At 39.6% G+C, this 14,363-nt stretch overlaps 1 protein-coding gene across 1 annotated transcript in view; it reads left to right on the plus strand.

The window, feature by feature from the left end:
• The first annotated feature begins 4,212 nt into the window (after nucleotides 1–4,212).
• The window catches only part of LOC107660003 (serine/threonine-protein kinase 24-like), a 24,811-nt gene continuing 14,660 nt past the window's right edge, over nucleotides 4,213–14,363 (plus strand). The window contains exons 1-2 of the mRNA XM_016449134.1: nucleotides 4,213–4,930; nucleotides 9,046–9,276. Coding sequence (XP_016304620.1) covers nucleotides 4,889–4,930; nucleotides 9,046–9,276 — 273 coding nt within the window. The 5' untranslated portion in view covers nucleotides 4,213–4,888. The remainder of the gene's footprint in view (nucleotides 4,931–9,045; nucleotides 9,277–14,363) is intronic.

A 14,363-nucleotide genomic window follows, 5' to 3' on the forward strand; every position in this document is an offset into this window, starting at 1 on the left:
ACCAATTTTTCAAATGGTTGTGGAGTTATAGGGGTTTTTCAGTTGTAGTGCCCCCTATTGGCAGAGTTGACTTGTGCTTGGACATTGTGTTCAGTATATATGGGTCAACTTGTAAAAATAGCCATCAAGTGTCCAATTAATTAACATATATCTTCCCAATGCTTCAACATGCTTTGTGGAAATGGATATGCATAAGATCAGCTGATTCTGGGCAGCACTGAAAGAAGTCTTGCAAGCTTGGTCAATCAAATTCGAGGACCAAAACTAACCATTGTACAACATGAAATATGATATAATTAGATCCCATTTGTGGTGAAAATGTTTACATGCCTATAGCACAATTTGTGTACTATAATTGACGAAATAGTGAACTGTAGTAAAGCAGAACTACATTGCCCAGTAGGCATTTTCTGACTGTACTGAAGTGTAGTCCAGGATGGTGGAAAGCCCAGTGCAGTGTGGTTGGTGATGCAGATTAAACTGTATCTCCCATAGAGGGGCCGCTCTGGGAGCTTAATTAAGTTGTAGGACCCCTGGCAATGACGAATGCCTCTTAACATGAGCATGCTAAGACACTGGTACCGCTGCCCTTTAGCTGTGCATCTTCTGTTGAGCAAAATACCACCACAGCATCCATAATTTTTCTCCCAATTCCCTTCGCCTTGATGCAGAACCATAATGTGATGAACAATGCCACATTGCTTTGAGTCAGAGATTCTGGTCCTTTCCAGGGTCTCTTGTCCATTTTTTCCCGTTTAGAACATGACAGGGCAACACGACTTGTCGGTGGGATCTTTCTGGATCCTTGGCACTTTTGGTGTTTCCTAGCATCGGTCTATTCATCACCATCGCAAGCCTCTTGTTCTGCTCTGTGTCTTCCTTCATCACTGCAGCTAATTAAAGAGCTCGGAGGTCTGCTACTGTTTCCACTGCCTTGTATTACCATTAATTACAATGACATCTCAGATCCTCGGCATAGCAGCACAGTGATTCATGGTGCAGTGTGTCTTAGTAAGAGACTTATCTTGCACACTCACACATACTCCTGTACATATGCATGGATGCACTCACACATACACACAAACATAATAAATTAGGCTCTACTGAAGACTGATGGCCCACAATGTAACACCATAGATCAATTAAGCATGCAGAGAACGGGAAGGTTAATCTCTGAATATAAAGAGTTGGCTTTTCTGCCTCTTTTAAAGCAAAAACACCATGTTTTGAGATTATACAAACAAATAAGGCTGTAATTGAATAGGAAACATATTTTGAGCATTTTGTTTGTGTAACAGCACAACAAATCTCAGTATACAAAATAATATTTTGCACCAAAAATATGACTGAAGGTTTTATTTTACAATGTATATTCTACTGCTGGAGGGCTGGTGTATGCTAGAAGTGTGACAGAATATTGAGTGTGATCTTCCTGTGACTGAGGTCACTCTGTGTTTCACTTCTGGGTCACAGAACTGATGGGAGATACACATCAAAGTATGAGCTCAAAGCAAAAGATTCAACACCAGCTGCCTCTCTGAGGTCCACAGATTGGATACATATAAGAAAAAAGTTTTCTGCCTCTCAGTTTTATTCATTTATTGGAATATCCATAGCCATTATGTAAAAAAAACAAAAAAAAAACAATAAAACCTGAAATATATTTTAATGTGATACCTGTTGTATCTTTAAGATTTGTACCCAAAGAGGCAATTCAAGTGCCTTTTTTATTTATTTAATTTTTTTTTGCCTTTGGTTTGCCATCACAGGAATAAATGATATTTTAAAATAGAAAACAGTTATTTAAAATGTAATAATATTTGACAATATTACAGTTTTTACTATATTTGCGATCAAATAAATGCAGCCTTGGTGAGCATGAGAGACTAATTTTAAAGGGGTCATATGATGCTTTTTTAAAGATCATTATTTTGTGTATTTGGTGTAACAGAATATGTTGACATGCTTTAATGTTCAAAAAACACATTATTTTTCAAATACTGTACATTATTGTAGGCCCTCTATGCCCCGCCTCTCTCAAACGCTTCGTTTTCTACAAAGTCCCTCCTTCCGACAAGCGCAGTCTGCTCTGATTGGCCAGCTGACCCAGTGCATTGTGATTCGCCGAACACCGCAAGCACTCGTCGGAAATGTAACCCCCCTTACCATAATCGCGAGCTTCAGCTTTCAAAATAAATGTAAAGACAGAGCCCGAAAGGGGAACAGAGTCGCGTGACAGACACAGTGATGAAGCTGGTATGTGTTTGCAGTACACAAGCCACGGTTAAGACAGCTGACTCCACTGTGATCTCTCTCTCACTCTCTGTCACACACACACACGCACATCAGCTTGTAACACTCCAAAGAGGAAGGAAAACTTGAAATCGCATTATATGACCCCTTTAAAAATACAAAAGGATCTCAAACCAAACTTTTTGAATGGTAGTGTATATACATATAAAACATTATTTTCTATTTATATTTATTTAGACATATTTGTCTGCTTTTGTATTTCAAAGAGCAACATCTGCATAGTCTGTCTTCATAGCAATTGTTGTAGGGAAGTGTACACCTCATGCTGCCTTTCTAAAATATAATTAACCTCTGATACCCATTCTGTTGTCTGTGACGCCTGTGAATGAGTCTAAAATTGACCTATAGATGTCCCTAATCTAATAGAGACATGATCGGGCTAAATGCAGCCATTTTCTTTAAATGGACTCAGTCACTGTCGCACAGAGAGTGGGTGAATCTTAAGGGTGTGTGGCAGAGAGGGAAATCGAGGAAAGAAAGAGGGCAATAGAAGCATTTTGCTCAGGCCCAAGAGTAGATAAGCAGCGCCAGGGAATTGGTCTGTAAACATTGTAAGTGATTGACACGACACCCCATTTTGTGGAAAACTTTACATTTTATTATCGGCCTGTAAACCCGCATTTTACAGATCCACATGCTGCTTTAGCGGTGTGTGCAGGAGGTATATTGGTTCGAGGGTGGTGCACTTGAAGCCTGTTTTGAACGGTCCTCACTAAATATCCACCCAGTTTTCACAGGTCTGGGTGAGCTTTGAAGAAAATTGAGCAGATTTGCGATGAAGAGCCCCTCTGGAGGAATTTGAGAGTGTTTGAGGATTAGGAGGTTTTTATTCTCAGCATAAGGCCTGGCTGAAGCAGTATCTGATGCCTCAGGAGGTGAAGCTCAGCCGAGCATTCCAGTAAATAGAGATTCTGAAGATAAAGAGTTGAACTGACTAGCTTATGGACTTGGACAAAGTGAGTAGGCATACAGTTCAGCTTTTATGCAAAGCAAATAATATTCTGAAATGCAGGGGGGGAAGAAAAGTGTTCGTTCTCTGTGTGTTAATCCCGAATCAATCAAATAATCGAAACGTAAAAGATCAAATGGGTGTGTTTACAATGAGGAATGCTCATGTGTGACTCTTTGAAAAAAAAAAAAAACTGTCATTGACTTAAATGGGTTTATAGTTCATATCTGTATGAGTACAAAATAATCACAGTAATATGTGAAGAGATGGGGAATCAATTAAAAAAATAAACCACCGTCGACATCTAGTGGTAATCAAGATTGTTGCAGTTTAAAGTGCTTGCTCCTCTGTCGCCAAAAGGTGTCGCTATTTCGCAATGTGATTTTAAAAAAAAAATTTAATTACAGAAAAATATTCTATCTGTGCAGAATCAGTGGAGATCTTTTTTTGAGCAATGTTAAATAATATGAATTTTATTTTAATATACAAACTATTAAAAATATATTTAAAAAATTAGCATATATTAAAGGAAAATTAAAGGGTAACGCTTTAGTTTAGGGACCAATTCTTACTAGTAACTTGCTTATTGGATGTTTAGTACTTAAAAAGCATTGACGTATTCTGCATGGCCATATTTTAGATGCCTTAAACCTATACCCATACCTAACTTAACAACTACCTTACTAACTATTAATAGCAGCAAGTAGTTAATAGTGAGAATTTGTCCCTAAACTAAAGTGTGACCAAGGAAAGTAAATTAAATGTCACAATCAAATAGATGTGCACTAAAAGTAGTGCAGATAAGAGGAGTGGACGCACCTGACAAAATATGGTGAAGCAAAAAAAAGAAGAGGAAGAAGAAGAAGAAGAAGAATTTAAATACAGTGCTGAATGCTGATTGCATGTACTCTTTGCCATATGATTAAAATGACAAACTCCTCCCCTCTCCTGCCGGGGCGGGATCTGACGCGTTCGGATCCGCCCTGATGTCCCGATGACAGCACGGACAAGATGGCGGCCAGCTGGGAAGGGAAGTGAGGATGTCAACATCATTTCTTCGGCGCAAACAAGTCGGGATTTTCACCACCCACCCCCTCGATCAATCCGCGATATAGTTCATGTTCCGTGCATCTGTTTTAGGAGCCGAAACCGGGGCATTTTTACGCAAACGCACGCATGTTTTTGCGCTATGTTTTGGAAATCCGTTTGCGCAAAGAGGACCATCAACTCTTGACGAGCGATCTGGCCTGCGTGAACCTCCAAACCCCACTCCAGGAGTCATCAAAAAGAGCCTTTCAACATCCGATCGCACGCTACATCGACTGAAACTCTGCGATCGGTCCGATCGACGCTGTTTTGATTGGTGTTTGCGGTGATTTCCGCGAGGAAGTGCAGCGGCTCTCATTAAAGCTGCGGAAGTGGAGGAGAGGTTTTCACGCCAGTCATCTTTCAAATGCACTTTCTGTCCTCCCGTGGATGCTCTTCGCTCCATTATCCAGCTGTAAAATAGCTGAGACCGCGTTAAAACTCGGGCAAACGGGATCTAGCGGTGCATTAGCTGTGTTTTGTCCGGAAACAGTGTTTTTTGTTGACTTGCTGGCCAGTTTTAGTGGTTAAAGTGACGCCATGGCTCATTCTCCAGTGCAGGGCAGTCTGCCTGGGATGCAGGTAAAGAAACGCACAGCATCTTTTATAGTCTACCGTGGAACATATAAAGTGTATATGTATTGTGTAATGTCCCTCACTTTTATTAGCATAAGAGTTTTCACTCTCTGATAAGTTGCAGAATATCAGAAATCTGTTTGACTCCCTCTTTGTAAATAATGGTAAACACAAACATGTGTTATGCAGTGTATCAATAAGCTCGTTATATTGCTCTGTACTTGCAGGATGAGGTGATGGGGTGATGATAACTTACAGTTGTTCGGGCTTTTCAGTCTTTTAGATTCCACTGGATCACCAAATATGATCATCCTTGTGCGAGGGACCCCCCATTCTAAAAATGTTAAAGGCAGCTATGTATTTTCATACATAAGGATCCAATTTATACTCGGAATGATTAAATTACAAATATGTGCGAAATATTATTTGGAAAAATATTTATGAAAATATTGTTGCATTACATTTTTCTGCTCACTATAGTGCTGTGCTCTTAGATGTTTTAATTAAAATCTTTTTTTATTTTATTTGAATGTGTTTATTTTGTTATTTATGTCGTTTACTTTTCTAACGTATTGTATTATTTATTTTAACTTTTTTTTTCTCTGAATTTTTTCATGAATCCGCTTATACTCACTTGTGCTCCCAGGGGCCCTGGGGGTCACTGGATGCCTGTTTGTAAACCCATGTAGTAGTGTACTGGAGGTGGCTTGATTAGGTTTGGTTTACTGTGTTTCAAATATTTACGGAGAAACACGGCATATGTGATGCTTAACAGAAGAGGCTTTGAGTCCTTCATCTGCGAAGCTTGGAGGACAACAATTTAGAAAGCATGTCCATTAAATATTTTTTTTTTATGTTCTAGTTCTCTAAAGAGCATTAGCACCACTGTAAACTTTCTGGGACATCCTATTTGAAACCAAGATCATGTATGAAGTAGGACAGTTCCAATGAAGAACCCTTTTCAGGGTCATTCTATTAAAATTTTCATGTTCTTGCCCTCTAGAGAGCTTTAACCTTTCTGGGACATCCTTTATGAACCATGATCATGTATGAAGTGGGACAGTACCAGTGAAGAACCATTCTGTTCTTCAGAACACAAAGATCCAAGAAAGAAAGGAAAACGTGACGTGGAAGGGTAGAGACAAAAGGAAAGAGGGCGATGATGAGGGATGGAGAGATGTCTCCAGAGAGTAGCCATCATAACTAGGTCACTTGGTTGGGTCTCTATTCATGCTGGGCCATATGACTAGTTTGCCTTCAGGACAGGAGAGCAATCTGCCATACCAAGTAGCTGAAATGGCTTATCGTTCCTTTAGGTTGAATATGCAGGAAGCCATTGTTGGCGCAGAACCTCCATCTTGTAAGGAGGCCCTTAAAACCAAAGAGTGTCCATGTGAGAAGAGGAAAACCGGAATTATGAAGGAGGTCACAGACTTCCATAGGGAGGGCTACAAGTCACTAGTTCTGAGAGCATATTGATGGAATAAGCGCCTATTCTCTAGTATTTCCTTATGGGTCACAGAGGAATTGTGGTGGGCATCCATTAGGAACATTTCTGAGGCCCGCATGCTCTCACCTGGCTGTAACACACCTCATATGGCCAGCCTCAGAGTTTCCAGCTCCCTAAAACACAACCACAGATGGGAGTCAAGGGATGACGTGGCCTTCTAAAAGAATTTGTTGGCTGTTACACCTGTCAGTGTGCATCGGGATCAGGATTACGGAGATCAGATGGGAGTGTAGGCAAGCAATCAGCATTAGGGCTGAATCAGGGAGCAAAGCCTTCATCATCTCTGTGATGGGACGGGTAGATGACAGCTAATGAATCTCTGAGTGATGCATTAAAGGGCTTTTCTGTGGGTGTGTGCGCTATGAGGAAAGATGTGCAAAAATCATCTGTGTCTGAGAAAATCGATTTGTGTGTGTTCATAGGATGGCATCAAGTTGACAGAGCGCAGACTGGCAGTCGGTCTCCAAGATGCTTGTCAGCACGTGTCATTTATCACAGTGACTACTGTTCACTGGCCTCTTTTTCCCTCTTTCATAAAGGCTTTTGTCATCTTTTGAGTATATTGCTTGTTGTGCTGCAATTGGTTGATTTGTGTTTAAAGCAGTGGTTCTCAGCTGAGTTTGTTCAGGGAGGTTCAAACACCTGAGAAACGTGTAGGAAAAATGCAACTACTCAGCATAGCAAAAAAGAAAGAAAAGGTTGTAATTGTTTAAGTCAAAGCTGAGTGCCCAATCAAAATCTGTGGCATTTTGTTGTAAATTCCCTTGGTAGAATCTAGTCAAATTAGACCGATGCAAACATATTTAGGTTGTTTCATCCGTTAAAATATGAAAAAAATTATACTCATCAAGGCTGAATTTATCTAATCAAAATACAGTAAGTAATGTTAAATATTATTACAATTAAAATAACTTTATTATTAATGTTGGAAACACTTATGTTGTGTGTGCTTAATATTTTTGTGGAAACTGATATATATTTTTCGAAGAATTCTTTGAATATAAAGTTCAAAACCCCAGCATTTAGCTGATATCAGAAGCTTTTGTTACATTATGAATATCTTTACTGTCACTTTTGATCAATTTTATTTGCCCTTGCTGAATAAAAATGTCTTTCCAAAAAAAAAGACAAATCTTACTGACCCCAAATTTTGGAACAATACTGTATACTGAATATGGGTTTAACAATAACCATAGAAATTCAAGAGATATTTAGAAACGTAATTATCAGTTTTCCTATCCAGCTTAAGTTGTTGATAATTTTGCTTGTTAATGAAAATGCTTCTGATTTTAATACTATTAAGTGTTTGATTTTAAGGGCATGTATGTTAAACAGTATTTGGTACTGTGTAGTGTCGAAATGCAAAATCTGGATCCTGTAATGAAACCAGTTGAGAAGCACTTGAATAAATGAAACCAGTGCTATTTGTATAAAATGAAATGGAAAACACATCTTCAATCACTTTAAACCTTTGCTAGAGGTGATCATCTCTTTCAGCCTTATACCAAAGCATGGCCAAGATATTCCTAAACAGATTTCCATTCATTCACGGTACCCTGAGGTATGAGGCGTTAGAATAATGTCCTTTAGGCTGCTGTCTTTCATCTTGTATCTTTGGCACACTAATGCTGTGGACGATCAGCTCTGTTGTCATCCATTTAACTGGATTTTACACTTTCATGAAATCCTGCCTGCATGTACCTCCCACAGCGCCTCTGATATTGCACTGGACAAGCTGTTCTGTTGTTGTGTTCGGCATCAATATGACTCTGCGTTCGGTAGGTTTAGCGTTTATGCTAGCAAAAGAGATTTGGAGGATTTTAAGGTCGTGAATTTTTGCGTGCTCAGAGGATGTACACGGCAGCAGTTCAGGATTGTCTTACATTCTGGACACACTGATGGCTAGTCTAGCATGGTTTGTTTTGCTTTGTTTGAATGATGTTGATGAAGTGGCGGTGATGTTTTGGACTGGTTTTGGAGGCTTAAGTTAGCATGTGTTAAAGTTAGAGCAGTCTGAGGTTTACAGGTTTCATTGGTTAGCTCTGCTGTTATTTATTCAAGTGCTGTTCAGTTTAACCACCGTGGACTCTGCAACAAACTGCCTCATGCTAATAATGTTGACGCTGTTCATAGCGCTCTCTGTGTTTCCTTTAAGAAGGCCTCAGGGGTCTGCGATGTTCAGGGTCATGGCTGAGACCTCTGGGAACTTTTTGGTCCCAACCAGATGTGCTTCAGTTCTCAAACATACTCAGGTCTTGCTTCAGTAGCATTTCAAAGAACTTCTAGTCAAACCAAACTCTGGATTATAAAAGCCCGTCTTAAGACTGTTCAGAAGTATCATTGCAGTATGTTTAACCAAAACCATTTCAGTGATACATTGAGGTCATTTTAAGTATTGATCATCCTCTTGTTACTTGGATTGCTGTAGGGTAGAAAACTCTTCCTGCCTTTAAAATATAGAACCTTTTATGCAGTGTTGAGCACAAGGCTCTTTTCTGTATGGAATTCTTACCTTATGTGATTTAACAGTACTACATGAATTTGTAAATTGTTTAATCTGCATAAAGCTAAATGGAGACCTATACTGAATTGTCTTTGTTCTTCATTGCAGAATTTAAAAGCAGATCCTGAGGAGTTATTCACCAAGCTGGAGAGAATCGGTAAGGGTTCGTTCGGAGAGGTGTTTAAGGGCATCGACAATCGCACGCAGAAAGTTGTGGCCATCAAGATCATCGATCTGGAAGAGGCTGAAGATGAGATTGAAGACATTCAGCAGGAAATCACAGTGTTAAGCCAGTGCGACAGTCCCTTTGTCACCAAATACTACGGTTCCTACCTAAAGGTGAGTGACTGGCATATGCAAAAAAGTCATGCCATATGATCTCAGGGATGTGGGTCTTGATATCTGCTTTTCCACTGTTGGGCCAGTGCGAGTCAGGGCTAACAATGAGCCGTGCTGGCGCCAATAGTCTCGCACCTCATGCCGTGAGGCCAAAATCAAGCTGCGTTTCCACTGTCGGATCAGCGCTACTCTAAAACCCGTCCTTAACATGGTCAACTTTTATGCTTTCCACTGAAAGTCCATTACACCAAATTCATAAGGTTCATAAAAAGATTGTAAAAGAAGTCCATATGAATCGAGTGGTTTAATCCAAGTCTTACAAAGAGACACAATCATATTATATGATGAACAGATTTAATTTAGGCTTTTATTCACATATAAACATTGATCAGTGGACATGCATAGAGTACATCAAATATGGTAAACGGAATCTCAAAAGTGCTTGCCTGACACATAATAAATAACCAATGAGGTTTTTTCTCGCATGTCACGCAAGCACTTTGGAGCTTCCGCAAGAACCATTGAGGTTTGTTTTTGTGCATCAAGCAAGTACGGTAGAGCTGCTGTTTACCATATATGATGTGGGTTTGATATTGGTTTGGAATGACAGGAAGGTGAGTAATTGATTTCATTTTTGGGTGAACTGTTCAGCTTTAACCTCTGATTTCAAAGCCTCAATACTCCAGCTTATAAGAAAACCCTGTTCCCTCATCCTCAAGTAGTCATTTTAATCTTCCAATTTGGTACTAAAGAAAGCTTGTTTGTTATCCCACCACAGTTGAAAAGAGTTGTGCTACTTAATGAAGTATGGAATTGGCAACACAATGTCTTTTTTTCTGTTGCTGAAGTGATGCCAGTACACTGACATTTCTGTAGTCCAATTTTGGCTTCAAAGAAACAGCTTCCTCTAGAAGCTCATCAGTCTATTGTTCTTTTGAGAGATGAAGGCTATTCCATCTGTGAGTGTACAGTGCCGTCTTGAATTAAGACGGCATACTGGATTTAAACAGGACAGAGAGAAGGGGGCGGCCCAGATGCATGCCAGCAAGAGCACATCAGAGTTTGAGAAACAGACACCCCTCAGGTCCTCAACTGGCAGCTTTGTTCAATAGTATATGCCAAACAGCAGATTCATCAGAGACTGTGAAGAGCAGACTGGGTTGTGGGCCCTGTAAGCAGAAAGAAAAAGAAAAAACTTCATCTGAAGTTGGTAAATAAGAAAAAATGGTAGAATGGCCAACTTAGAATGGACAGTAAATGATTAGACGGGTGTTATTGATGACTGAAACTAGGTTTGAGGTAATGGGAACAATTTGATAGTAAGATTTGCGAGAACTGCCAATCAAAGCCATGTGAAGTGCTACAGAAAGTCAGTTTATTAAGAAACTAGTGCCCAAGTTTGAAGAATACAGCATTTATTTAAAATAGAAATAAATAATCCTTTGTGACATTATTTTTACTGAAAATTCTTTGAACAATTTAGTGCAGCATTAGTGAATAAGGTATCAGTTTCTTTCAGAAGTCTTAATATTGCATAGAGATTTCAAAAATGTTAATTGTATATTTTATGTATGCTGAGCATTTATCCTTTCACACATGAACCCTGTTAAATTTACCAGAGAGCTGAATCTATAGTGCTACCACAAAATAAATGTTTTACTCATTTTGCAGTCTAAATCGAGTATGATTTGATAAAAGAACATTGAGCCTCAGAATAATGGCAAGAAAATGCAGCTTTTTTACTGAGCTGACCTCACAAAACAAACATACAGCGCAGCACAACCAGTGTAGTCCGATTCATGAGCAAACGAGTCTTAAGAACCTGTTCTTTTAATGAATTGCTCAACTCACAAAAATTATTTTGAATCAGGGATGTCATGAACACTTTAAAACCATAGGTCTTCAACCCTGCTCCTGGGGACCCACTGTCCTGCAAAGTTTCTTTCCAACCTGTATCAGCACACTTGACCTGAGACTTTTCAAGTGATCCTGGAGACCTTGATTAGTTGGTTCAGGTGTGTTTGATTAGGGTTTGAGCTGAACTCTGCAGCAAAGTGGGTCCCCAGGAGCAAGGTTGAAGACCTATGCTTTAAACTTTAAAGTTCGTGAAATTTAAGTCAATGTCTTTAGTGACGTGTTGTTCATGACAACATGTAGTTAAAAGTAAATTTTTGGTACCGTACTACTACTAGTTAAAAAAATGGCAGCTATATTTGGAGATTGATGTGCAGTGTTTTGTGGTACATTGCGAAGTTGCCCATGTTTTGCTCCATGCTAGTTAGCTAAATCAGGTAGATGTGGTTCCTGTATTGCATAGGCCTACATTACTGTGTAATAGCACCTTTTGGCAGGATTTGTAAAGTAAAGCTGTTAGAGAGTAAAAATCATCACACCTCATTTCACTTTATTTTTCGGTTGAAGTACAATTCAGACAGATCAATATGACTTCAGCTCACACTGATGACCTTAGTTATTACTATTTGGCACGCCGTCAGGCAGCATGTTCAGTCCACTTCCCACTGTGAAAAAAGTGTAAAACTAGCGTGTGTGGGTGTTCTTTAAATCAGCCTTGAAACCATTTCAGCCTTTCTGTCTCACGCTCTCTCTTCCTCGACCACAGCATGCGGCAAATGTTCATAATCTTTGATGCCCCATTTAGAGTTGTGATTCTCAACATTAAACTTGAGCCCCAGTGTCACAAATGGAAGCAGAAAATATGGGTGTTCACTTAATGCTCAAGTTAAAAGGGACCATAGTGAAGTGTTTTAAAGTCACTTTTCTTTTTGTTGTGCGTTTAAAACTTCTAGCCAGAAAGAGAGAAACACAGACAGCAGCTGTAATTTCGGCCCGGGTGGAATATACAATATGCATTTTTGGGAGAGAAACACATCCCGTAGCATCAGTTATTGCTTTGAAGATCTGTAATGATGAACAGGAAGTGAAATAACTGGTTTGAGTTGTAGAGAGCATGTTACTTTTTTTTTAAATAGATTTTACACTAGGTACATTTTCCTGCCTGTGTAAAGCTCACTGTTAATTAACTCTTGCAGTGTTTGCTAATCCATTGCTAAGTTGTTCCAGGGAGTTTAGGATCTTGCCAAGGTATCCTGGATGGTTGTTTAGATGTTTTGTCTGGTTTCTAGGTGCAATTTTACTGTCCCATGTCAAAAGAGCTCACCTTCAAGTTTCTGTAGCTTACACTGCGGGAGAAATATGATTATTCTTATGACACATTTTTTTCCCTCAGTTTTTCCCCCTAAAGGCCACACCTTATAAAATTCAACAAAGTTTCAGAAGGAAAAATTGATTCATTGTTTGTTGTCAGTATTGTAGCAATGTATGAGGCACAGCTCACACAGGAGCCACTTTCAAATCAAGCAGCTTTCTGTTGGTCAATGTAGCAAATTTGTGTAACCAACTGGATTTTGATGACGTGGGGGCAGTGGTGGCCTAATGGTTAGAAAGTCGGACTTGAAAACCAGAAGGTTGCGAGTTCGAGTGAATGACCAACGCTCTCTTCCACCCTCAATATCACGCCTTGAGGAAGGCACCGAACCCCCTACTGCTCCCTGGGCTCTGCAGCAATATGGCTAGGGTTGCGTATCGTTTGGGATTTTTCCGATACCGGTGCCAAATCGATACGTTTAAAACAGTACCAGTGCCTGAACCGATACTTAAAAAAAAAAAAAAAAAAAATTACCCAAAATAGGATGGATTGGCCATCATTGAGCGCTATAAACACATTTAATGTCTGTTTCATTCATACTGGACGCCAGAGGGCGCCCTCGTGCAGAAACTCCACATATGCATCACAGAAGGAATAGAACTCTGGAAATCCCTAATATGGACAGGCATTGCTATCGCTGTAACTGAGTAAACAGACGATATAAACGTTTTGAATGATAAAACAAAGACAATAAACACTTGACTTTGACAATGTATAGTTTATCTGTGTTATTCAAGCCATCTCTGGTATTTTCATCATAATTAAGTATATTTATAATTCGAGATGCACCGATCGACCGGACAGGGATCGGAATCGGCCGATTTTCCTCGTGACCGGTCGGTCAGTCTCACTTCTTTCCGAGCCTATCCGTTTTGTTACCAACCGTTATGGGCAATAACGTCAGCCGCGCATTCTCATTCTCTTCTCTCCGACGACCCCTTCTCTCACACACACGTCTCATTTGCTCCGGTTAAATAGTGCTTGTATTGCGCATTATTTTAGTCATTCCCGCAGGTTTCGCGCTTACACCAAAAGCGCGCACACCACCACTGATCTATATTAGTGGAGCGCACAAGCCGCGCTCAGTCTCAAACGGCTTGTGAGCCACAAATACCAAAATGAGTGGCTAACTGCGCTAAAACGGTCAAATACATACAACATTTTCAAAATGCCGCCGCTTTTTCTACGCGGTTTGGCCATTCGTCCACACGCAAACGCAGCACCAGGTCACTGAAACCGAACATTTTTGAAAACTCCTGCCAGGGTGAAAAGCCCAAAAATTTTGGCTTGTGACGTCAGAGCCTGCGCTGTTATATCGCCACCTGTTGGTTTGGCATGCTCTTGACAGTGCTTCATAGCATGCATTTGCATTTTCATGTGGACGGAGATATTTTGAAAAATGGAAGAAGGAAAAACATTAATATTCGTGTACGTGTGGACATGGCCTTAGTTTCATATCTCTCTTTATTCTATTGCATTTATTTGTGCTGTTGTTTGCAATTTTTTTATTTGTTCTTATTTTATTACTGACTTTTTACTTGTGTTTTTTTATTAAAACAAAACTTTGCGTTGAAGAAAAATAGATTTTGTTTGTATATGCTGTCAATTATAGTTCTTATAAAGAAAATCGGAATCGGCAAAAATCGGTATCGGCAGATCACACTAACAAAAAAATCGGAAATCGGAATCGGCCAAGAAAATTGCAATGTATAAATCTCTTATAATCCATTGCTAATCGATGTAGCCTTTTTACCATATGCTTTTTACAGTATAGAACATATTTTCTACCTCATTCTGTGACAAGAAGCCACATCAGATCACAAAAGGAAGCATTTGACTGGTGTTGTGGAGTAAAAAGGTT

The sequence above is a fragment of the Sinocyclocheilus anshuiensis genome, unplaced genomic scaffold (genome assembly GCF_001515605.1).
Source record: "Sinocyclocheilus anshuiensis isolate Anshui unplaced genomic scaffold, SAMN03320099.WGS_v1.1 scaffold55, whole genome shotgun sequence".
NCBI lineage: Eukaryota > Metazoa > Chordata > Actinopteri > Cypriniformes > Cyprinidae > Sinocyclocheilus > Sinocyclocheilus anshuiensis.